Below are 27,902 nucleotides of genomic sequence, written 5' to 3'. Positions count from 1 at the left end.
ATCAATTCGACCCATTAATTTGTAACTTCGTCGATATGCAGCACTTGTTCTTTCTATGTAATCAGCCAATTGTTCAACACTTTCAACAACTGAGACGTGCATTTTTTTTACTGTATATGTAAGGGATGATAAAAAATAATTGTAGTAATATAGAAAGACAATATGGCAGAAGGAGGAGAAGAAATATAACACTCCAGGATTTCGATGATGCAAATGTAAATGACGATGATGATGCTACTGCTGAAACAACTTTTTCCTATGATGATGATACCTTTGCAGAAGCCGATTCTTCCCAGGCCGTCTCAAGCGCGCGGAGCCCGCAGGTAGATCCTACGACTAGATATAAAGTAGAACTTAGAATACAAATGGCTAAAGAATTCTTAGATGAGAATAATATTACTGATGAAGCAGCACGAAACGAATTAATTTTGAATGCAAAGATTAGGGACGGAAAGCTGTATTATAAAAACCTCAGGCTATCAAAAACTACAGGACGTGGATTTAGATCACTCGAGACAGTAAAAAGACAAGAAGGAGGATCTGAATTTGCAAGGAAAGTATATAATTATAGTGAGCCCGAATTTGTGGGACGTGCATTGCATTCTAAAGATGTGGAAAATGATAAAATACCAGCTGAGAAGATGACGCCAGAAGACATGGGTATATACAAAGATGAACTGACAGAGTTACGGCAAGATGCTTCTGGTAATGCAGATAAAATACAAGCTTTTGAAAAAAATCGACCAATGGAACAATCTAAACCCAGAATATAGAGCTATTAATGATGAATTAAGGATTGCGAATATGCGTATTAGCGACCTTAACAACGAAAAAGTTAAAATAAGGCTATTGAAAAGAGAAGCTGAAAAACAGTTAAAGGAAATTCCTGAAGATCACACCCAAGGAAAAGAAAAAGCCAAGAAACTACTAGCTGAACTCATAACAAGAGAAGCTAAAGTTGACAATCGAATTGAATACGAAAATGGTAAGATTAGTGAGGCACGTGAAAGTCTGGCTACGACTAGGTCTCTTCGTGATGTAATTTCCGATCCAGAATTATCACTGAGACTGAAGCTGACAGAGTTATTTAAACGAAATGGTATAACAATCGCTGCAATACTGACTGCCCTTGGAATGACAATATCAACAATTGCCCTGGCTGTGACTAAAGGAGGAGGAGGAGGAGCAGGAGCAGGAACTGGCGGGTCTGGTTCAGGTCCGCCCAAAGTATATACAAAAGCGAAAGAAATTGTAAAGCAATTTGGCGAATGGTTAAAAACATTGGCTGCAAAAAGTGCTGCTGCAATACCAGGTTTAATCGGTTCCCTCGTCAGTTTTCTATTAAAAACAGCAGGATCGGTTGTCGGATTTGTTGGAGAACAGCTATGGATATTTTTAACTGGTTTAACATTAGTCATTATAAATAAAATTATGTACTAATATGGCATCGACATGTTTGGTGAAAAGAATATTGCAAAGTTTCTTTCTAAAAATAAAGACCTGTTTGGTTTCTCTGTCGAATTGGAATGGTGCAAACTCCGACGAGTAAATCGACATATACTTCGAGCAAATCCAGGTGTCCGACTCAAAGATGATAATCTATATCATAACATTTTAGCTTTCGTGAAGGAATGTCAAAAGACTAACTTCTTTAAGCGACTAGAATTCATAGCTGTATTCCAGGATACTGAGGATGACCAAGAGGCTCATCATCTCCAAGAATATTGGGTTCTTCGATTGATTCGCGACACAGGCAATCGATTTATCTTTCAGGCAGACGGAAATATTTACGTAAAGATGTGATTAATTTTCTTTTTTTTCTTCTACTATATACATTACACGAAAATGGGGTACGATAGAACATTATCACCGACTTTCACCAACCGAATACCGAATGGAACGAAGTCAGAAAGAACTCATCACGTGATTGCTCATAATCCAAGTGAGGCAGATCCAGGCCAGACACTTATCATACGATGTCCGAAGTTAGAAAGCGGAGTACTCTTAGTTCCAGATACTTTCGACCTGGTTTTTGATCTCGAAGTAATGGGAGGTGGAACTACCCGTGTAGTACAAAATGTTGCAAAAAATTTGGTGGAGAGTATGAAACTCACATTTGAGGTCAGACACTTTCGATTTGAATAAATATAACCTTATTGAATGTTATCGCGATCTCTTCAAACATAAAAAGGAGAGAACGAACATGACACTGTACGGAATTCAGAACGAAAATCTAAGAAAATTGAGAAGTGGCGCGGCCGATGCAGATGCCGCCGTCGTGGGTGATAATTTACTTTTTGACACATATAAAACAAAATATGCTATTCGTCTCACTCACCCCCTCATAACAGGCCATGGAGTTGCATATCCATCAGCGTTAGGGAGTCATATCGAATGGGAAATTACGTTGGCACCCGCCCCCCAATTACTTGTTAGTAATAAACTGATTACAACCAATTATAAATTAAAAAACATTCAAATGGAATACGAAGACAATTTCTGACCTCAATCTCGCGAGGTCAACTGCTGGTTATTACAACGGTGGAAAAAGTTACCTTTACGAGCATATACATTATTTTAGAAAAATCCCATTCAAAGAATCGGACACGGTTATCAATGAAAATATAAATGTACCACGACGTAGCATTAGAGGTATCGCTATACTCTTCACTAAAAATCAGAATCAGTCAGAACTGAACAGTGAACTTTTCTTTAACCCATCCATTGAATCTGTGTCTGTAATGATTGAAGGCATTGCAAATAAAGTGTACGCTCAGAAGATGATACCAAGACAATTTTGGCGAGAGGTGCGACGGTATTTTGCTGAAGATAAAGATTGGTGTGAAATTGATATAGATGAGGCCGATTATTTGAAGAATAAATTCTGTCTGTTTATCGATCTGCGTAGCTTTAAAGATATTGAGTTTCATGGAAATGGTTTAAAAGTAATGAACACAAAGGACGGAATTCAACTTGAGATCCTGAAGAAAGATACCGCGTGGGGTGGCGATGACGCTCACAATGATAATATATTTGCCCACATTTATGTTATCAGTGATGCCCTGGTCTCTATTGAAAATAGTAGATTAAAGTCTTTACAATTTTAAACCATGACCCGTCGTCCGTCCTATCGGCCATGTTTCTGCCAGCCATTCGCCCGTGTCTGGATTGTATAACTGCACACGTTTGATATCATTTGGCGCCATCATGATTTTACTACGCTTTTCACTACGGATTTCTCCAGCCTTTTTCCGTACAAACTGTACAAACTGTGCCGGCTCCGGCTTCTTCCCAGTTTCAAATAGATCTTTATAATCTTCAAAGTTCAAATGTTTTCTAACACAAACATCTTTCACCCCTTTATTTTTTTTCGTCTCCGAAGTTGGAGTTCGAAAAGCATACACTTTCGAGCGTATGCCGACAAAATCAAGAATAGGTTCACCATTCAACTCATCTTTAAATTTACCTATCACTTTTTTATTAATCTTCGGAAAGTTGGGGGCCACCATGGCCCCACTCATCCCACTAGTATCATATATAGACTTCTCACCATTCTTTTCCACATCTTCCCGAACTATATCATTGAAAGTGCTGACGCGTGAGCCGTCCGGGGAGGGTATCGGTACACTGTAAACAAAACTGTCAGTATCCATGTAGGCTAATCGTATTCCAGGGAACCGTGTCCGAAAGTAATTGTAATGCGTCTCATACATAAGCAGCTTAGAAAGTTCCAGTACTGCCGCGCCAATGAAAACTGGCTTTTTATATTCATATTTATCCCTTTTGAGTTCCAGTAGGGCACTGTCGCAGGAATCACCATCCTCTTCGGAAGTTATGAAAGTTATATGTTTCATCTTTGGATTATACTTCTGAATCTTTTTACGTCCACTATCCGTGCCCCTATCGGAACCGTTCCGTGAGGGGTTCCAGTCTGAAACAAATTTAAAGTCTCTGTACTTTCGAACATCTTCTATTGTCTTACCGAACATTGCATTATTCATCAGCTTATAGAAATTCTTTTCGAAATCTGTCCTCCCCTTTGCCCTCATTTTAGTGTTAAAGTCGATATATTTCGCGAGACATGGAGCTTCATCGAAAGCAAGCACCCGATAAATCCTTTTCAATCTCATTCCCATCCGAAGATAGAATTCCAGCAACTTGTAGTGTAAGACATAGGACTCTCTATCCATCACACTTGTAATCAGTCGACCGCCCTGCCTCGGAAATTCATAGTGATGCGGTGCTAATGGCAAATCGCTGTGTTCTTATGTAATTCGGCTGGATATTCTAGATCTACTTCTAGAAAACTTGGTGGAAAGGTGGCGCCGGGTCCCCACGCCCCGCCAGCTGTGCCGTCTCGGGCCCCGCCTTCCCATTCGTCCCACTCTTCCATCGTCATCCAATGAAGTCCGCCCGTAGGCATTGCCTGACTCATTGCCCAGCCGTAGAGATTGTTTGCATCGAGATATTTTATTTCGGTCACCGGCTTCTCCGGATCGTAATTCCCGTAAGCAGGATGATTTGTCTGTAAGTAATGAATATTACACTGGCTGATACCGCCTCGAATTCCCCGTTGTACGAAAGTCATCTGCTCAGCATCTTGAATGAGTTTAAACTTATTACCCGTGTAAAGTAACATAGCATCCCATGTCAAGCCGGGCGCTGACATATAGTGGGCTGGATCTAACTTATATGCCCTTAAACATGTGTCACGGAAATTTTCAAATATATTTGCAAGAAGTAGAACGTCAGTCTCACAATAGAATTCCATATAATCACGAATCGTCTTACATCCAACTTCGTCCCATACTCTTAATGCATGTTCGTAATCAGACTCCGAAATCCCCTCTTCCGTCAATTCGCTATAAAATTCCCCCCTCTCCGGGAGCTGGTTCTCTCCCAGTCTGTCAACCGAGTCTAAATATTCGTAGGGGAAGAAACCTTTCGCCCTTTGAATGTCCGGGTACGAAAGTGGGGCCGCCGTCCATCCGTGGTCCGGCACAGTTTTTGCCAACTTCGCCAATGACCCCATCATCAACTGAGCACTGTCCATAAACTTTATAGAAAAGAAACGTTTCTTTGTCTCCCTCTTCCCTCCGGCAACAACAATTGAGGCGTGAAAAATAAATGTTTTCGAGAGACCCATAATTCCTCCATTGCTCGTCTTAGCTATGATTTTAGGCTCTGGTCCCCCTCCAGCGTCGATTTCATGTAATTCTTTCAAAATAAAGAACCATCGTATCCCTTGAGGTTGTGAAAGTAGATAGGAATGGTTCTCGACGGTCCGGCATCCTTCGCAATAGAAGGTCGCCTCCTCCTTCACTACTCGGTATCCTGCCGGCTCTCCACATGCAATACAGACTGGATCACATCCGTCGCGCGCCGGTAATTAGAAGGATCCCTCATCGGTATTATTTTCCAATAATACGATTTCGAATAATACTCGGCCCGTTCTTTCATATCCTTTAGAAAGTCTGTAACACAGGAGAGACCTGTGAATGTTCTTTTACCATAAACAGTGGGTCGGCCCCACCCCCGTTCCACCATAACATACGAAAGACAAATTGGAATGTGCCGGCCGGTCCCCTTCTCAATAATTGCCTCAGTATCTGCATAGACGACGTAGGGAGAAGGAACCTTCTTCGATGTCCTTCAAATTGACACACTTCCTTAGGAAAATCTGGCTGGGCAGTGTCTGTTCCACAGTATACCTGATGTTTTTCTAATTCTTCTGTTGACTTAAAACCTCTTTTACAAACCATACAAATACACTTCCGTCTGCGCTCATTCTTTCGATTAGTACGAGAATTACGAAGGCGATTTTCCGCAGTAATTGGTACGAAGTGAGAACGGCCGCCGTCTTCGCCAACTATCAGTAAGATATTTGCTATTTGATTCCTATCACCTTCGAATGGGCTCCACCTTCCCCTATCGGAACGGTTCCGTCAGGGGCTCCGCTACAGCTACTATATAACACATTTATGCCGGACGGATCGGGATCATTCTCGTAGATCTGAAATACTTGAAGTTTGACCCCTGGATTTTGCTGCTCGAAGCGCCTGAATACAGTCAGATCGGCGGGCGTGGGCGTGGGAATACCTTCCCAACAGTAGTCAGCCATAAATGGGGCGTACGTATTCCATTTTCTCCTTACCTGACCACATTTCTTTTCACGAAACTCGGGGTCGGCCAACTTTAAACTTGCTACGATGGCGTATTGAAAACAGTTCTCGCTGCCCGAAGGTAGCACCAGATCGCTAACACAATGCTTATTTTTTAACCATCTGGGAAGTTGGACTGCGCCATCCCCCGGGCCAGCCCCGAGTAAAACTTCTACTAGAATTACTTCAAAATTAAGTATCTCCTCGAGAACGAGACCAGAACCCTCAACATTTTCAATTGTATCAAGCATACGATCGTAGCGATCTATTAATTGTTGCCCCACATCCAATCCCGATCCTCTTACATCTTTTGTGTATGTATCATTTAATTTAACATACAATGAACGCGAGTTGTGTATTACCAGTTTTCGGATCCGATAATTTGACTTCCATTTCGGTAAAAACAGAGTACATCTTTCGTTCCGCCCCTTTGGTCCCTTTGACCATACCTTCAATATCCACCCCGATATCCCCGATATCCTTGACTCGCTTGATTTCAGGAAATTCTTTTTCGTAAAACTGCTCCCTTGAATGCTGTATGTAATTGACTGGCCATAATAATCTTTATGATATATACTATCCTAAAAATTTTTTAAAATGAAAAAATAATTATTCTATGATAGGTCATCAAAATCCACTATAATATTTTTGTCAGCATTTATTTGTTTATATATCTCACCTAATCTTTCTAAGTCGACTATTTCTTCCGCATCTTGAATTTCTGGTTTATTAGGTGCAGCACAAAATATTAATCTCTCAACAGTGAAAGAAAGGGCACGTTTATTTAAGCGCGGTTTAAATGCTAAGAATTCTATCTTACTACCTTTCCGGATATTACGAGGTACAATAGCAGGATTTTCTCGGACTGGTAGTAACGGACTCACTGCTTTAAAAGCACAGTCAATTTCTTGAACCATATCAATACATGTAGCGAAATCGTGAGCCCCTCCCCCTCTTTTAAATCGAAATTTAAAATACGCCACGCCCTGTGTCTCGCTCCCTCGCTTCTGATACACTTTAGATGGATAGTAAAATCTGGTAGTATTCTTGGAGTGAGCGGCTAGGCTTGCAGCATAACTTTTAGCAGTGCTTGCATCGAAACTTTCACCTAGGGTACGGAATACTATCAGATCGGTAAACTTTTGAAGACTTTGTTGCCAACGGACACACACCCCATCGCATGTAGCTGGATCTCCTCCCGAACCGTACTTAGGTCCGATGGGGAAAACCACTTCTAGCTCACTGTCTACATATATAATAGGATCTACATATTCACCAAATACTAATTTGCCTCCATCATCAATTTTGATGTTTTCTCCGGTTTCAAGTATTTTTATTGCATCTGAAATAGAAAGGATTGTCATTGTCTTATCGTATATATCTTAATAAAAAAAATTTTTTTAAAAAATTTCTATGATATAGTATCCCCAAAATGTCATACATATTCATAAATGGACCAACTGGAAGTGGTAAGAGTTACGATGCAGTAAATTTGTCTGCGTCTCACGTACCAGAATTTGACACTAGTTTTTCCAGCAACATTGCCGACTTTTATAATGGGCGCTCCCCCGTTTCGATTGCCGATTTTCAGAATCAGTTTATAGAACATACTCTTAGTTTACAATGTCAGGCTGGGAGGGAGGGTACCCCTTCGGAACGCTACATTATTTGTGACTCTTCCATAATTCAACATCTAACTTTTTCTAGAATCCGGGGCGTTTCCACGGAGTGGGAAGAAAAAAAGATTGTTTCTAGAGCATTTGACCATTTACCCAGTTTCATTATCATATTCAAGATATGCCCTGGGATTATTGCAGGCGGAATGTGTTGACTCGAGCCAGGTCGTACGAAATCAGCCGCCTTAAAGAACTAGAAGAGATTCACAACAAGTTCAAACAGACTTTCTTAGAAATTTGCCACGACTACAGGCTTCCATGTTTGGTAATTAGTCAGCCCCTTACGCCTGAAGTTCTCAAGAATATACTTAATCCAACGATTGATACAGAGACAGTCGGACCAGTAGATTTTCCACAAGCTTTTGACTTTGGAATTGCATGGGGCAGCCCTTCGGCACGCGGCTCACGCGATAGCAGCGGCAGCCAGGGATTTTTAATAGACGGTTTCGAGGAGGAGGAACTTGAAAAAGCGTACTTCCCACCTGGTCAAGAACAACTAGAACAACGTCGAGTCTCACTCAAGAACCTACACAAACTTCTTAATGCTTGTGAAACAGTGTGTGCTTATAATGCTCCGTTTGACTTACGAGCACTTGATATGATGAAAAGGGTGGACTTTGGAGTTACTTGTCTATGGCTCATGTCAGTTGTGTACATTATACTTCAGCCAGAACTTATTGATAAAGCTGAAAAAGGGGCGCTCGAAAGAACGGACCGTGGCAACATGAGAAGTCGCTTTGAAGATCTTGCAAACTTAATATGTTCAGGAACTGAGGGGGTACCACCTCATCCACATACGGCCGAAAAAGATGCAATAAGTGAACATTACTTACGACAGTACATGATAAATACTTGGCCAGGTGGTTGGAAGCGGGGTGGTAAACTGACACTTTCTTCTTTCAAGAAATTAAGACTTCTTCCATGGTACTTATTGAATAACTTTCGTAAATACTTACGTTAGTACTTACGTTAGTACTTACGTTAGTACTTGACAAGTACCAGCACAGGAACTTACGTAGTACTTGACAAGAACCAGCACAGGAACTTACGAAGTACTTACGTAGTACTAATAACATTTTCCTCTGGCTCCCAACTATTGAAACTTTCTGGATAACCGCGCCATTTTATCAGATAATATTTCTTTCCTCTAATTTTTTTCGTCTTCAAAATTCGTTCTACTCTGTACAGCTCGTCGGCTCCCCGGGCGCTCTGAAGTTCATCAGAATAGAAAGTGCCGAGTATTTCCTCTCCATTCAGATCTTTTATTTTGTAAACTGGTGGCGTTCCCAAGCCAGCTGCGTACACAACTTTTGAAACCACGAAAATCTCCTCTGTCCAATTTGGTAAATATCCTTTCTTGAAAGTGGTCTTGTATTTTGTAATTCGAACCCGTTCTCCCGGCTTGAATTCAGGGTTAACTCCCCCGGCTGCCAACTCAGGACCGAATAGTGTATAAAATGCCTGCCAATCGTTCTCCTCTGTTACGTCCCTGGGTTTCATTTTGATACTTCCGTGTACGGTGTTATTGTAATTCTCGAGAAGGTGGGGTAGAATGGGGAGCCAGGAACGTGTCTGTTTATATGTAAAGTATTTCCACATCATCGTCTTGAGGGTCCGATTAAAACGTTCAACGACGCTAGCTTTTTTGTCACTGTAGGTGTGAAACCAATGAATGCCTGACTCCTGGAGCCACCCCTGCATTTTCTGATTAGTAAATTCCCGCCCCTCATCTGTCTGAAGTTTGTCGGGTCTTCTCCCAGATTTCTTAATCACATCTTGTAGTGCCTGTAACGTATCATCAGCCGTTTTTGACTGTATCGGCCTGGCCCATGCATATTTGCTGAGCACATCGATTACTGTTAGCATGTATCGAATGTTACGGTTCTCTTTTGCGAATGATGAAGGGAATTCCACGAGATCCGCTTCCCACTGGCGTCTATCGATGTTACGAAAACGCGCCGGCCCCTTCGGAACGCGCCACGAGTACGAGGTACCGGTTTATGTAGATTATAAGTTAGCTGAGTTTTTAACCACTCCTGCACCTCTTTCTTAGTGACGTGGAGTCCGCTGGAGCGTGCTGCGTCATATAATTTTTGTACACCTCCAAAACCAGTTTTCGGGTTGTAATATAATTCTCTAAGAGTTCCTTCGGTAGAACCTTCGGGGGTGTCGCCTTCCATGATTAGCTATATTAAACGAAAAATTGAATGTCGTACGGATGCCGTAAATGAAATACTAGTTTACTGAATGGCCTACTTTTCAATTGTCTGACCAGGTCCGTGGCCTCCCGTTCTGACACCTCCATTCCATATTCTTTAATAATAGTTTTGTTGTCTGTCTTGCTCGGTGTGTAAAAAAGTACTAACATCTGTATGTTTTCCCTAAATGGTTTACTAATACTAGTATATTGCTGAGTCAGAACCCAGACAGATAGTCCGTCGTGTCTTGCGCTGAAACCAAGTTTGACTAAAACGTCACTGCGCTTCTTCATATCTTTGGACGCGGCGCAGTCATCGAGGATTATTAAAGTGTTTGTACCGGCCCATTCGTTCCGTACGAAGGCTAGTGTATCATCCACAGCATCGAGTCCGACTGGAAACACAAACACATTGTCATCGGTGAAAATGAATCTTTTATTATACGTTTTATTGTTCATGAATGTCGGACAAATGAAAACTATATATTCGAATTTTCCTAGGTACGGACCGGTGAGGAGATCCATTACATATTCCGTTTTGCCAGAATTTGTCGGTCCAGTTACAATCATGTTGAATGGTACAGTTGCATACATCGGATCTATATACTGTACATTAATGTAATGAATATTGCTAAAGATAACAAACCAATTTTACCATATTCATGAATAGGGTCTGCGCTGGTCACGGCTGCTGCCCGTTCCGGGGAGGGGAGGGGAGGGGACCGAATCCGAGTCGTGTCATTGTGAGGTGACTCTCCGGGCTCGTCTTGCCACTTCACGGGATCCCCTCCTCCTTCCATCTCGTGTACAGCACTTTCTCGAACTTCCGTGTTTATATCACCATTCACCCCGAAGGACATAGATTCTGTTGCGTATTGCAATTCATTATTATAACCTGAGATCGCCGGGCCCGAAAGGATGACCATCTCAGACGGTAAGAGAAGTAAATTTGGTGAGACTGCCATATCAAGTTTGACACCAGTATTCATTATTGTGTCTTGATATCGCCTATAACTGATTACTTTGTCGGTATTGCGAATTTCATCTTCGAGGAGAACGCCGAATTCTTTTCGGACTTGCTGTGCACTGCCAGTATCACCCACAATGGTACTACGAATATTCGCTTGTGCGCCAAGTATGCAATATACGTAGGCTTCAAGGCTTTCATTGAGGCGAGCGAGACCGGCCTTTGTTAGTCCCGAGTCTCCCTTCAGAGGAATGAAACTATTGTATTGTCCCTCCGATCCATCATTTCGGAAGAAATAGTAGTGCGGTCGTTCTTTGTCGGACAATTTATGTTTTTTCTTTCCAAAAATGGTATGTGTATAGAAAACGCCTCCGTCGGCGGAGAGGAAAAAGTCCCGACCGTTGTATATCGCTTTTGGCTGTCGAACGGGACCACGATTAGTATAATATTCATATCCATAACCAAGACCTTATTTTGACCTTTTCGATAACGAAAGTCGGACTTCGTTGGACTTATATTTCCAAATTCAGTACATAGAAGTTCATATTGGACGAGATTGTACGGATTGTCCCCCGCTTTGAAGGTGGGGGTATCGTCTGGAAGTGCAACGCCCATTTCGTGAAGGATACGACGTATTGTAAAGTATACATGGAAACGGCAGAATGATCGTATTTGGGGCGGAAATTTCTTATCAAAGAGATGGACGAATGATATACCACAACCAGTAGTGCTACACCATACGGCGAAATTCAGTTGCTGGTCCCAGTATTTCATGTTTGGACCGCCCAGCCAGACATTACTTTCTTTCGCTGATCGATGAGTGATTACGTTATCTTTAAATATATCCCGTGGATGAAAAGTAAATTTATCTGTCGGCGTTACATATATTTCTAAGTCCATGAGAATAGGTTTTATTCCCCCATTCGGTTTGGAAGGAATATCTGCATGCTGTACTGTTGGTGCGCTCGTCTTATTCAATTGAAAAGCAACTGGGAATAAGTCTGTACTCATTATTCGTGTTTCTATATACATATAGATTTAAATGGAGGAGAATTTTCCTGGAATCCCTGTCGGAATCGTTCTGTTAGGGTTACTAACATTCCAGACTATGTTAATACTTTATTTCGGATTCAGGTTTAAACGAATTTTTTATTTTTTACTAAGAATAGATAACATACTGCAAACAATGGAGAATTTAATAAAGTCATCGGCAGCAGCAAATACGCGTTCCGAAGGGTCTTCGGAACTACCTTCAGACGCTCGATCCATAATAGAAACAAAGCGTGAAAAAATACTCTGGGCCATCGCAAGTGGTCAAAGTAAGTTATTTTTTGGTAAGGAGATTTCAATTGCTGACGTAGAAAAATGGGGAGATGAAACGGTGAATAAAGCATTTAAAGTCTATGAAGCGAAATACAGTTCTCTTATAAGTGATAATATCACTCAAAGTTTCATAGATCTAGGAGCCCGTGCAATAAGTCAGGTAGTTCCAATCGATGATCGAGATAACTATGCCACTGATCTTAAAAAGGATTTTATTCTAAACAGTGAAATAAAACGATTATCAGGACGGATAGCGTACACGTGGGGGCCCATACTTGCTATAGTTTCCACCGGTTTAATTACAGGTAAACATTTAAATTTTAAAAAAATCGGGTTTAATATAGTACCTGAAATAAATGGATTCAACTTCGCAAACGGTTCCGACTCAGCAAACGGAAACGACCTCCACACCGCAAACGACGACCTTCCCGACTCCGTCACAGCGCAACATAGAGAAAGTTACAATGCCGCCGAAGCATCCAGGGAGAGTTGCTGCGGGCAAGAAATTAGCGGAATGGAACAGGCAAAACAAGGAGAAGAAACGCCAAGCAATGGAGGGGGGGAGTGATGCGGTAGCAGACCTACCGCCTACAATGAAAGAACAGTGTGATAATAATTCACGCTGGTATAATAAATGTTATCTTGTTTTAGGAATTGTGGGAGTTTCATTGACTGCATTAGGGCTATATTGGGGGCGTGCTCGACATACCCCCTGTCCCGTTCGGCCTCCACAGAAAGCGAAAAAATAGAGCACGTAGCAGCTCCATCCGGAACAGTTCCGACAGGGGTTCCGAGGGAGGGGAGGGGGAGGGGGAGGGGGAGGGAGGACCCAGCTCCTCTACATTGTATGAGATGGATTAACTCCCCATATTTTTTATTTTTATTTTTTATTTTATATACTAGTCAGCAATCATGGATATTAAAACAGTTGTAAACACAATGTACGATGGTATTGTAATCGCAGGACTTGCGATGGGATATCTTATGATCTCCAGCAAATTTCTGAAAATAGAGGTTGGCGATCCAAGTCGACCAAATTTAACTCGCTTGGCAAAATTAGGCGGTGCGACTGCTGCCGCAGTTGCGACAAAGATCTCCTTGAACAGAAAAATATTATTCCTGCAGAACCTTATACTTCGTAATAATAATATTCATCGAACATTTATACTTAGTAATATATACTACAACGTACAACGATGATCATTGGATTGAAAGCAAAACAGGTGAACCTGTTACTGTTAATTTTTACCCTTGTATTGACACGACACAGTTTACGAAGATAAGACTGCTAGAGTGCGGACTATATAATTCATGGCATAACATAACATCGACGAATAATGTAATAAAATATCAAGAAGGTGACCAACCGAAGAAGACTAAATCAATACGTCCAGGTAACTACAATATCGATACGTTAAACAAAGCATCGGGTTGAAGCAAAAAATTAATTTTGAAAAACATCTGCCGACAAACCACGTTCTTCTAACTTTGGCTAAAGATGTTAAGTTTATTTCAATGCTACAGGTAGCTTCGCCAACGTCGTTGGCTTTTCAGATAAGCCCGAGGACAACCCAGTTATAAAAAGTACTATGAGTCCGAAGAAAGTGGATTTCTTAACAGTCACTAAATATATAGTTCATTCAGATGTAGTCGATGTTACTGGAAATTATGTTTCATTTGGCTCCGGAGGATACATACAGGGGAAAGTATCGAACTGTTTACAAATACTTCCCATCCGGGATACGAGAGAAATAAGTGAAAAGGTTACTTACGATTTTAAAAACGGAGCAATTTCTATGCCATTGAGAAAAGGGGGAGATTACATGAATTCAATTCGTATCTGGATAACGGATCAGGATGGGAACATGATCGATTTCAATAACTGGCCAATTAGCTTTTGTATTGAATTATTGTAGTCGTTCCGCCTACCGGTGTAACATAAACCATCCCACGACTAATCCTCCAGCAATATAGATCATCTCATATTTCTTTTGCTCAGGGCTGGGTTGATAATAATCTGAGAATTGCGCTAACGCTTGCGCTGGACTTGACGTAGAGTTGCTTTGCACCGCTTCTGCTTCTTCCAGGATTTCTGCATCTGTATCTCTTAATTCTGCCGCAGCATGTGCGTCCTTTGCCTGATTTTCTCTTTCCCAGTCAGCCTGTAGTAATCTTTTTCTGACCAGACGTTGCGATCATGTTCAAATTTTTCTAATGCTTTATCATGTCGGACCTTCTCTTCAATAAGAGCATCACCATTACCGGAAAGCTTTTGTCCGATAATATTTCCTCCTGTGAATGCCGTTGCATTTAATACAGCACCAAGAACTGTCATTCCTATAGCTGAAGCCATGACTGTGTATTGTATATTACAAGGTATTATTTTAATTTTCACTGTATATAGGTCCCTACGGAGTATGTCTGATCCAAGTGGCTTCGGTCTAGGTACAATTCGTATGCAAAATCTTGAGCTCGAAGATCTGAGTGATGTTAAAGTTAACAATAATACTAAGATGGCTGCTAATCATAATAAGGATTACGTCCTTCGTTATAAAGACCGCGAAAAATATTTCGTTTTAGCCAATGCCGCGGCGCCACCCCACGAGCATGCTGTAGAATTTTCCGAACTTAAAGACATTGATGAAACTGTAATTGACGCCACAAAGGCTTCGAATGATTCTACTCCTTTTGCTCTGACATGGGATTCGGCTAGTCAGAAATTCATGCCTTATAATGTGCCGCGTAACATCTTAGATATATTGGATAGTGAAATTGCAGGAGGTGTTGCTGAACCACCAGGAACTCCGAATGTGATTTATTTTGATAGCAATGTAAACAAATATAAATTGTTAGATTTTCGTAGTTGGCTTACTCCTACGAATCCATACATTGCACTTCTTGGTATACCGATTCACCTTAAAATTAGTCCTCTTAATACAATAATGAAGGCAGATAATACACTAAGAAGGTGGATAAACGAGGGGGAGAATTATTGCTCGTATACAGCTAGCGGAGTTCCAGTTAGATTATTTTGGGACACAACTTTAAAGAAACTGGGTCTGAAAAGTGTCGGTGATGAGGCAGCTGTTCTCACTTTACAGACAGTAAATCAACAGATGACTGATAATATGAAAATACTTCAACATGGTACAGTTCTCATTAGATGTGTAAAGTTAGCTACTGGAGATGAATTTGACGATTTGGTTGGATATTATGCTATGAAAACAGATAACAGAACAACTTGTGATATTATCATAAGTATTGATAAAGATCGGGGAGGGGAAATGAGTATTGAATGTTTTGTTGGCGGGAATAGAATAGAGAACGACTTAGGAACTACATTTGTACGTAAAGATAAAAGAGTGAACACTTTAGATATCAGTACCATTCATCTGAAACGACTCATTTTGTTTGAAGTAATGGTCTTTCGTCATATTTTAAGTTCAGAGGAAATTACTAAAATTTTATCTATCGGGTGAACAAGTTCGTACCGATAGGAACTTCGTGTTCAACATCAGCTAGACTCCGCGACCGGCCGGACTGACAACGGGTGTAAAAGTCCCTTTATATAGGCTAGTTTGATGGTGATGACTCACACGGAATTTCCCACCTTCCCACCTTCGGAACGTGTATAAACATGCTCAGCAGGCCCGCTTAGTTCAGGACAATGCACTGCTGCGTCAAACCCCTGTTGCGCATGCGTGAGTTCGTATATAGGTCAGGGTCACACTTTAGTTACATGGATGGTTAATTTTTCCTTCGCTCCATGTAGATAAATGAATAAAATGGGTGTAAAATTCTTATTTTGTCCTGGAGGTCAAATATTCCTACATACATACATACATACATACATACATACATACATACATACAAGCTTGTGCCTTAGGGCTCATAAAACTTTTGTTCATGCTACCTTTAACGGTCACATCAAACCGACATGTAGCGCTATTGCCACAAGAATCCTCGGCTTCATACTCCACTGTTGTGACACCTATGGTAAAGTTACTTCCGGATGTATGGCTGCCAGACAGACGGATAGTACCAGAATTGTCAGAGGCATTCGGAAGTGCCCACGTTACTTGGATGGTAGGTGTGTCTATGTAAGTGTTTGTTGCAATGTTTGGTGGGCAGATGACTGCCGGTTTCTCGGTGTCTGGAAAAAGGAAAAAGAGTAATAAGAGGCACATAAAATTATTCTACTGTGAACCACTATTGATTTTATGGATCATTGTCTTTGTATCAGTCAACTCATATTACCAGGAAAACAGTCATAAACCACAAACAAAAATATGAAAGCGTGGTTGAAAATAATCTCATTCTGCCATTCCAGAACACCAAAATTGTATTTATGACTTTTGGATCTTTTTACTTGTGTTATCAGTTTTGATGAATAATTAAATCGTTTCATACAACAAGTTTTCTCTCTGCCTATGGATTAATACCGCGTATTTAGGTGCACTTTCTGTTTCACTATACGGCAGAATAATCTTCGTCATAATATATTGATTTTGTAGACATGAATTTATAGCAAATAATATACTGTGTTATAAAAGTACCTTCAATAACGCCTGACACTACGGTGTTATCCACAGATTTTGTTGGTACAGCATATTTTCTCCAGCACTGGTCATAGATTTTGTTATAATCCCAAGCCACACATCCATATGTTTCCAAACAAATTCGACAGCAATCCTCAACGGATGAGTTATAGATTGGAACGTCACCCATATCAAGTCCATTACGACGGAAATTATCCTCGTGAACACACAATGTCAGCTCTTGAAAACGAAAACTGGAATGTATGTATGTATGCATGCATGCATGCATCTATACATACATCTGTCTGTCTGTCTGTCTGTCTTTCTCTCTGTGTATGTATGTATGTATGTATGTATGTATGTATGTATGTATGTATGTATGTATGTATGTATGTATGTATGTATGTATGTATGTATGTATGTATGTATGTATGTATGTATGTATGTGTGTGTGTGTGTGTATGTATGTATGTATGTATGTATGTATGTATGACTGCATGCATGTATCTATCTATCTATCTATCTATCTATCTATCTATCTATCTATCTATCTATCTATCTATCTATCTATCTATCTATCTATCTATCTATCTATCTATCTGTCTATCTGTCTATGGAGGTAGGTCTGTATGGAGGTAGGTAGGTACTTAGGTAGGTAGGTACTTAGGTAGGTATAGGTGGGTAGGTAGCTAGGTGGGTAGGTATGTAGGTATAAATATTTGTGTATGTGGACTGCCATAGTAATCGGATTTATTTAGATTTATTTACATATGTACATTTATTGATATTTTCAATACATGTATGAAGAAAACGCAACGATAAGACTAAAATAAATATTTTGGCCTGCCCGAAAGGTTTCGTCCGATGACATCCAGACTACCTCATTGTATGATTTTCACCACAAGTGGCACATGGCAAGCGTGAACGTTAGCGATCTCCGCCGGTGTTAAAGTGTCAGTCCCCATTCCGTTCGTCAATGTTTACGTCCTAGAGACTTTAACTTTCCCTTGACACATATCAAGCACGTAGATGCCTTCCAATGTTTGTCACTGTTTTGTTGTCGACTTTCGATAAAGCATCGACAGCACTGAAGAGTTCATACTACAGCTGACGGCTGATGTCGTCGCTAGCCCTACGCTGCTGGTTTGATTCCGATCGAGAATTTACGAATTTTTTTAAGGAAATGAAGTAGACCACAAATCTGCACCTAGCTTGATAACTTAGCAATCAATTTCATAACTTTTTGTACATTTCTTTACATATAAGCATTAACCCCCTTCTCGCCGCAGGCGAGCATACGCAAGATTTTGCACAAATAGAGCACGAGCTGGTAAGCGAGCGTAATATGCCTTGAATTTTACGAAAATCTCCTTAATGAATTCAGCCGGTGTTATTGCCATTACATTCTATCGAATCGTGTCTCTGTTGGGGTATTCTCTCCAGTTTAAGCGACAAAGCGGAAAACGAACGTCTGATGGATCGAGCGTGAGAATTCAGCGCCCGACACCGTTCATTTTTAGAAGTTGGGATTACGTTGCCAACAGACACACAAAGCAAACGAAAAAAGGTGACAGTGCAAGGATGGCAATGTCACAGTGTCAAAAGTACAGTGAGGCATTTCTGAAACGAGTAAAAAAGTCTACCCCTGTGTTTGCAAAATACTAATTACTAAGTCAACCATTTATTTATTTTAGTTATTAATTGCCCCCAAATTTCCGTGTAAGATAAATACTCTCTCCTTTATTGGTTTCCGCATTAACTCTCTATGCTGGTTAACTGTCCGTTTAAGCACTTTTCATCAGCAGTGGAATGAGCTCTCGTCGAAGTAGAATGGCGCATGGCCATGGTAACATGATATAATATAATTAAGGTTTTAGCACTCAATCTGCATAATCATTCCGTGAAATGCTGAAAACATGAAAGCATATCATTGTAATGGAAAGTTGCATGTCACAAAAACAATGAGGAAATAAAGTAAATGACAAAACTGGTGCGGTCATAATGTGTTTTTATCTTTATCTGTTTTCTGATATTATTCTTTGTCAAAGAGTGATACAAGTGCATTCAAATATTTCTACAAATGGCAGTTTAATTTGCATCTTTCATCACAAACCCACAAATTTTGTAACTTTGTTTTTACAATTCACATTCTTTGTACAGGAAAAAACACTGTTCATTTTACATGTGATAAGTCAGCGAAATAACTGTCTCTCAATTTAATTATTAGCAAGGTGCTACGATGGTGATTATATGCCGACAAAATCCTGTTCTCAATCCCCTTACAGTTATGCTTCACTATATCTTATAGTCCAAATAAGGGACTATGTGCCAGTGGGTATGGGTGACCATTTGCCCGACGTCAGGAATTTTATTCTAGACGCGTATGTTGGAATGCATAGAATCGTTCGTGTTCAGCGCCGATATCGTCTTTTGAGCATTTTTAGAAGGCTGCACCATATAAATTAAAGAAAAAGGTGAAATTTTGACTTCTTTCCGTCCATCTCGTTTTAGGATAACGGCTTGGACCAAATTATTAAAAAGAAATGACTTCGTTTTCAAAATGGTATGTCGGTCTTCTCTGTTGAGCTAAGGTATAGGCCTAACATTTCTCTAAAAGAAACTTTGAAACACATCTGATTTTTAAAACCATAAAATTCATGATCGACCACCATCCACTTATCCGCGTGTTGTTTACTTTAAACATGTAGCTGCATGGTTTCTCACAAGTCCCCGATCTGATGATTGTCAATGCCACTATTGAGTGTATTGGAATCACTGAACTGCGTGGTTTGCTTCGGAATTTGATAAAGTACAAGAAATGAAAGAAAGAAACACGATATGAAGGCAGCAGTTAAAAGCTATTGTAAGTAGATGATGTCTTTCTTACCTTGTGACTGACCAGTCTGTACATAACACAAGGAAAGAATCCACAACAAACTTTGTGTGAAGAGTGTGTAACGTCTTCGCCTTGTAGCCATTGTCGTAAGCGTAATAAAGATGATAGGTCTTTGAATTCGGCCCAAGTTTTGTGTTTTCTTAACCAAAGAGCGGTAAGCTACGCCATAATAAAGAAGAAGAACATTTTTCATGACTATAATAGCCCAAGCGTCAGCTGTCCTCTATCTGTCAGTCAGGAGAATAATTGCTTCTCTGCCGCGTGCCAAATATATTTGAATATTCGGTGTTTGATATTTTAACTGGCACGTTCCGTTTTAAAGTTGATATCCTTTCTACAGAAGGCAGGTGTAAGGATAGAGGACAAAGCTATTAATTTGACTTTTCTTTCCGAGTTATGTAAAATAATACACTTAATATGTTGTAATGTGTGCACACGTAAACAATATCTGCGTTTAGAAGTGTATACCACTGTGCTATAGTTCAGTCAGATTGTGCTATCTATGCAGTGTGCCTCGAAAATGAACAATTATTGACGAAGGAAAAGTTTAACGATATAGTTGTGACGAACACGTTTTCGTTCGGAATAGACGCCCGAACGTACGTCATCTACATCTGGCACATTGAGAGCACTATTGTCCGTACGATGCTCGAAAGCTCACATAATCACATTTCTCACCGCTAAAAGTTATAAATTGTTTTCGTATTTTTAAGTGGCGTTCTATAATTTGAAATTGCATTACCAGTGTAGTGCTGCTGACTTAGTTAGGATACATATGTTCACATGAATACGTTTGATTCAATCTATCGCAGATGGAAATGTGTAGGCCAAATGATAAATTAGTTTCATCACACTGCGGGCAAGTTATGGTTTCGCTTCGGCTTCGTCAAAAGCTTTCTTAGAAAACCGTTGAGCATCAATCTATATATTGGACACTGAGTAAAAAAGCTCAAGTTTTTGGCAAAAAAATAATAATTTTAATAGTAATATCAGCATGGAATTGTAACAATACCTCGATTAAAAAGTTATTGTACCTGAGTGAGTTATCGATTTCAAAAATCATGTTAACTGTTCTCAAATTAATGACGAAATTAGTAGATTTTAAATCTTGCGCTAGCATGAATGTTGATATTTCTTGAAGCCTTATACATGCATACTCACTTCTTCAAACGACCGGAACTTGACAACCATCACCCTAGAATAACATTGAATGTCAATTACCCCGGTTTTAGGTATCTTGTTTTAAAGCGACGTAAGTACGCACGGCTGAATATTTGCACATGAAAATTGCAAAGTGGTACAACTTTATGTCCTTAGTAATAGCCGTCCACCATTAAGCCTTCATAATATGGACGAGATGTACGCCTGTATTAATTCCCATTGTTAGCTTAAACATTCATTCTTTTCAGCATTTTTAATGAACAAGTTGTCAAGGGAACCAAAGGGGCAAGTTTAAACAAAAAGAACAGTGTACAATAGTGGGAAAAATCAAAAACACATGTTAAATGCTCATTCGGCTTAAAATTATTTTAGCTATTCTCTATTGATGATGTTGATTATTCACCGTATAAACACAGTCACTATAATTTAATATCAATGGTACATTAAATGCAGGAGCATCAATAGATCAATATATTAACCGCTGTTCGGTGAGTGACTGAATTATACATACATACATTGTCTCTACACCGCAAATTTTGGGGGTTTCGTAAAGGGAAAAAACAACGTAAAACTAACTTGAACGTGTATGTTCTGTTTCAGAGTAATCCACAGTAGGGTTTGTATGTACCTTGTCGATATGGCACGTAGCTGACTTGACTTTAAAAGCGCTTCCTTGTTGCCAGGCTGTCTGAGATCTTAAAGGTTTAGTAACGAGCATGTCGATTGCTTTTGGAGTCACAGTTTGAAAGCATGGAGAATTCTAAAATCTATCGTAAGCAAAAATCAACATTTCAGATCGGTAGTAATGCGACGGTATTTTTTTACTTACCTTCGCCGGGACACATCTGTGTTTTTGCCCAGTGTTTCAACAACGGAGAGAAATTATGACAAACGAACAACAAAGTCTGTGCCACATGTGTCATCATAATACCTCTGTGCATCGCTCTAATGAGTAAGTGTTATGAATACGCCAACATTTTGTAGCCCATCGTCGAGTAATCATAGACGATAATACATTTAATCCAACTAATATTTTTCTCAACAGACAATAACACATTAATAATTTATGTAATTATTGAAGTAAATTTCGTAATTAGGACTGCATTGAAAGAAACAAAGGTTGCGTCGTTTGGTAAACTTTTATTATTTCAGTTCGTCTAAACTAATATCACAGACGTAAGTTGTTTAACCTCCAATCTAGCTAGTCAATTCATATATGTAAATTAAATACTTTTTAAAGAAGTAATTTACTTTCTAATTGGGTTTAGGCGCGTGGCCTTGAGGTAAAGTGAACAGTTTACAGATACGTCATTTCGAAGTAATAGTCGCGCCAGCAGCTTACTGACTACGCATGCGCATATTCATAATATACTATGCGAGTAACCGGTAGAGTACCCTACTTCCATGGGCGCCGCCATGTTTTTTGAGTACTTCGTAAATAAACAAATAACATTGAAACGTGCAAATTATTATTTTATATAATATATCTTTTATTAGCCTGTAAGTGCTATAATCCACCTTGTCGCTGGTACAAAAGATCGTTAATATCACGCATAAAAAATAGAATAAGAGAGAAAACTGTCATGCACATGAACGGGGGGGGGGGCATACGCAAAGAATGCTGGGATTGAATTTTAGAAAAGCGCCTCTGTGTCAATAACTAGATTCAAAAATTGCCAGTTTTTAGACGGAACGCTAGTTTTCAGCTTGCAAGTGGAAGGTTGGCAGAATGATTATGATGGCATAATGCGTCCCTTGTTTAAACAATAGGCTGTTATCATGGTAAAAATTGCCAATTTTTGTCCAACATTTTTACACAATATACAGAAAATCTATAGGCTACCTGCACTTCTGCAGGGTTTGACGTCGTGTACGTACGTGAACTGCTTTCATCAGAGAGAAACTGGGCGTAGTTGTCATACAAACGTATATAACAATTAATTCTATTTTATCATGAATCAATACAAATAACATTATTGCCAATCTTAACCCCTGGCGCGACACCAAGGGCTGAGCCCTATATAATATTAGAGGTGTTCTGATCCACTTACAATGGGGAAATGAAAATATCTTATTGTAGCTTGCTATTCTGTAGGCTATCTTGTACTGGCAAATTGCGTGTTGGAAGTTGTCTTGCGTGCTTATAAAGAGAACACAGCAGAGTCCAATGACAAGTGAACGGTGAGCTAGAGCTTTAATTACATTGATACAATTGGTAAGAATTCCACATCACAAAATATGGCAGGCTGGGTTAGAATCCCATGGGAATACTATGTGCAACAATTCGTCATCATAGTCGAATTCGTCGTCCAGAGAGATAAAATTAAACTCAACGGAAAAGGGCAGTATATTCAAGTGTCCCGAAATATATTAATATCTGATTAAGCTTATAATTATCCAAAAATCGCTTTCAAGGAAAGATACTATTCCACCATATTCATAACATCGGATGCACAAAATAAAGTCATTGTAGATAGTAGATTATTATACATCTACCATCGAGAATAATAGGAATTAGCGTTAGCTAAAAGAGCCGTACGGAACGCCCGTTCCGTAACACGTACGGTTTCAAGGCGCCCCATTTCCTGAGCCTGTATCTGCACGTTCACTGTAGAACGGTATCAAGGGACCCACTGGACGAGTGCCGGAACAAGTCTCGCGCGCGCTCTGTACATACGTGTATAGTGCACAGGCTCCTGCAGAAGCGCGTCCACTGGCGTGATAAAATCGGAAGAAAAATTGTAGACATTGCACGAAAACGGTCACTACTCTGACATTTTGATGCCCAGTCACGAATGTAAGATGTATAATAATAAGGTTATCACGAAAATACCGCAAAGGATGCACTCGGACATTGGCGCCGCGCATCGCCCGACGCGAATACGCTGCGCCAATGCCCTCTGCATCCTTTACGGTATTTTCGTAATTAGGGGTTATTACACGAAGTTTGGGCGATACCGCGTCGTATTCGAGTGATGTGTCCGTATTTTGACGAGTTGCGCAGCAACGAGTCAAAATACGGACACATCACGAGAATACGACGCGGTATCGCCCTAACTTCGTGTAATAACCCCTTTATCATACATGCATGCTTTGGTTATGACTGTTTTCCTACGGACGCTCCGAAATTAGCGACGAAATCAACTTGAAATCGACCTTGCTTCCTTCAGGCTGTATTTATAAAAAGTTGGTTGCTAAGGAGTGATGACAACCGTATCACTTCTTGATATTATTCCGCTATTGGGCCATTCCACTTCAAAGAAGGGTTTATGGAGCACTTTTGAAGCGAACAATTTAAATATTACGATGTCGACACAGGTTTTCACAATTTGAAGAAGATTTATCTTTAGTTTGAAATGACGGTGGATGTAAAACATAGGCGGGAGTTTGTAAAATGGGTGTGTTTTCGTGTTTTGATATATGACCTCATCCCTGCGTGAAAGTTATGAGGCCGCGAAAATCGGGTCAAAATACTCGCGCCACGCTCAAACTTTATCGAGCATGAACAGCTGACAGCACAGAGCAAGCAGCTCTGCGACATCTATGAATACACATACAGTGGATATAATACCCGTACCAGTCAGTTTATCTCGAAGAATTATACATGTCCCCAGACGTCAAATATGCCGAATTTACCATCTCAGTAAGCGGATTAGGGAAAACATGAAGTGAGTACACTGTAAGCTGTAGTGTCGTAACTCGTTCGTGATTTTGTTGCTGTACGGAATAAAACATTTCAAAGGTATTTCCGTCGTCTGCTCGTATATTTTCGTTCCTGGCTTGCCTAAATAGAACTAAACTACACCTAAGCGAAAGTTTGACTTTCCCTAAATCTTACATTGTATCTGAAACCCGCACCGCATCGGTGCCACCAGACACGATCATGACCTGTACACTGACAGATACAAATCGGGAATATAATGTGCACCTTAAACCTTGCCTATCGCGAGTATTTTCAGTGCGGTTGGATTTTCGTGGCTCATTTACGGCTGTAAACGATGTAATTCACCGCCCAGATACTTTAAGCTCACCAACAGGAAACTTGTCGTAAAGCGGTTCTATCATGATGCAGATGATGCTCTGTCAACGATATCTTTACGTGTAATCATACATCCATGGTGTAATCTTCAGCAGCGTAGACGACACGAAAACACTGAACCGTGCACCGCCACGGGACCGGCCGTGAATTGACAGGTGTCGGCAAATTATACACATTTTCAATACGTTTGTTTGTATGTTTTTGTTACAACTGTACTTGTGCCTAAGTTCAATGCCCATGAAATGACTGCAAACAACAGAATTTTGACCATAATCATAATGACGTTTGGGATTGTCATTTGTCTTATTCGCTCAGCTGTTTTATATGTACATATAACAATGAAGGTCATGCATACCAGCGAAGGTCACGCGTACGCGTCGCTGTAAGTAGTTCGGTTACAGTGAAAATATAATTCGTATTTTCACTAGTTAAAATATGGGTTCATATCAGTACCGTCTGAACAATAGAAGAATGGCAATACAGGCATAGCATGTATGATAATAACCTCAGGCGCGACTATTACACGAGACACAAAATCTCTCAACTAAAACACAAAAGACGGCAGATATGGTAAAAGAAATCATGGAGTCACTTGCATATATAATCAGATGGTGCCGCCATCGTAAGTTGAGTAGATGATATACCTTTGTTTTCATTGATCATCACATGGCGTTGCAGCATAGTTACTGACATACTACGACACTCAGTCACAATATGTTCGTAAAGCCCCAGTGAGGGCCGATCAAGATGAACAGGTTGTCCGCTTTTCGGTGGTTTAAATTGGGGAGAAGGCCAAGTAGGCGTTTGCTAACAATCTATCACTGATAAAAATGATAAATTCAGCAGAGAGATAACTTTTGGGCAATTAACAGCCTGATCCAAAAGCAGCGCCATGCTGGTATTAAAAAATGAATTTTTTGTTCATCAGTTCACTTCGATTTTTTGTATATTAGACAAAGTTGAAAATTTCAATAACAGAATTCTGGTATAAGTGCTTTATGGTCGAACGAAACTTGAAACAGAAAGTTTTAAAATTTGAAAACTTTGCAAAAGTTTAAACTCCTGCAAAAAGAGATTGTTTGAACAATTGAAATATTTCAAATTCAAAATGGTACTTTTCGAGTTATAAACTTTCTGTTCTGAGGCTCGTATTATCATAAGAAAAGCTTACCAATGGTAACACAGACAGTAAATCTTATCCATATTAGGTAAGACAGTGTCATAATCAGCACTGAATTACAGAAAATACTCAAAGTTTGGCCGGGAAATTTCGATTAAAAGTTTTCTCTAAGATGTGCACTTTTCAGCTAGTCTTATTTCAAACTTTGTAAATAAGCAAGAATATAAGACCATCAAAATTGTCAAACATATTTTTATAAATTATTATTAGTGCATTTTTCCTTCAAGCATGTGTGCTTTTCCAATTGAATTATTTAAACATGAAATACAAAAGTTAGGAGTAGCTTCTTTAACTTCCGTAACCAGATTGAAATATTATTCGACAAATGAAAACTGGCTTATACTGCTATTTCGTTGAAAACTGACAACACTTCCTTGTCAACAATAATGACTTTCGAAAGTTTAAAATATCGGCAACAAGCTTCATTCACATTCTCTGTTACAAATTCTTTCGTTACGGCAATATGTTTTAAACCGTAGTACTGATAGTGCAGGCAGATACTATCTTTGTCTCTTGAAGATAATATAAATCCATGCCATTCCATATTAACCCATATGATATTCCTGCAAACTGCTGAAGTACACCTCTGAAAGGTTTGTAGAAATCAGTTTCTAGATGTAAATTAGCCTCTGACGATTACATCTATCTAATTAATGGGTATTGCAGTGTATCAACATAAGTTGTGTAGTTTTTTCGGTTCGATACTTGTCGTGGACGTTTTCAGATGGTTACACAGACAAAAAGTTGAGGTCATGTTGGACGCTGGTGATACCTAGGAAAGAACCAGATATGAACTGAATATGCTCACGTGTTTTACAACAGGTTCATTAATGGTAGTACGCTTCACAGAACAATGAGATATATGTTATCATTATGTAGCAGTTTTTTTTAGACTTCGCACAGTACTCTCAGAGTTTAATCACTAATTACAAAACTTTATTGAATATGCGAATGAGCTGTCAATTAACTTGACACTGCTCAATGCTTTATGGGACAATTAGATATCCATCAGATCAACATTTTAGCACGTTTTATTTAATTTAATGCTGTAATTTTAGAGTAATGTCACTTATTGCAAAGTTCACTAAATATGCAAATAAACCCTACATTAACTTGACACTGATTCAATGATTCATAGCACAATTAAATATTTATCAAATCAATATCTGTAGCACGTTTCACCAAATTTAAGTGCCGAAATTTCAGAGTTATATACCTAATTACAAAGTTTATTAAATATGCAAATGAACCCTTAATTAACTTCATACTACTAAATGCTTTACAACACAGTAAGATATCTGTCGTATCAGTATGTGCAGCAGTGTTCATCACATTTGATGCAGTTATTTCGGAGTTATATGGATAATTATAAGACTTCATTGAATATGCAAATGAGCTAATTATTAACCTGACACTGCTCAATGCTTCTCAGTACAATTGGATATTTATCAGATCAACATCTGTAGCAAGTTTCATCAAATTTAATGCTTTAATTTTGGAGTGAAATCACTAATTACAAAGTTCGTTAAATTTGCAAATGAACTCTTAATTAACTTCACACAACTAAATGCTCTACACCACAATTAGATATCTGTCGGATCAGTATCTGCAGCAGATTTCAGCACATTTGGTGCAGTTATTTTGGAGTTATATCACTAATTACTAAACTTCATAAAATATGCAAATGACCTATTTGTTAACTTGACACTGCCAATGCTTCTCAGTACAATTAGATATTTATCAAAAAATATCTGTACCCAATTT

General features: G+C 39.5%; 1 protein-coding gene across 1 annotated transcript in view; it reads right to left on the bottom strand.

Moving 5' to 3' along the window:
• Nucleotides 1-21,863, bottom strand: part of LOC139136950 (polycystin-1-like protein 2) — a 31,055-nt gene extending 9,192 nt beyond the window's left edge. The window contains exons 1-4 of the mRNA XM_070704819.1: nt 21,749-21,863; nt 19,750-19,917; nt 16,881-17,102; nt 16,238-16,477 (exon numbers count right to left, since the gene is read on the bottom strand). Coding sequence (XP_070560920.1) covers nt 16,238-16,477; nt 16,881-17,102; nt 19,750-19,917; nt 21,749-21,860 — 742 coding nt within the window. The 5' untranslated portion in view covers nt 21,861-21,863. The remainder of the gene's footprint in view (nt 1-16,237; nt 16,478-16,880; nt 17,103-19,749; nt 19,918-21,748) is intronic.
• Nucleotides 21,864-27,902: the final 6,039 nt, after the last annotated feature.

This window comes from Ptychodera flava, chromosome 7 (genome assembly GCF_041260155.1).
Source record: "Ptychodera flava strain L36383 chromosome 7, AS_Pfla_20210202, whole genome shotgun sequence".
Taxonomy (NCBI): Eukaryota; Metazoa; Hemichordata; class Enteropneusta; family Ptychoderidae; genus Ptychodera; species Ptychodera flava.
Note: the sequence above shows the minus strand (reverse complement) of the source record. Positions and strands in the feature narration are given on the sequence as shown.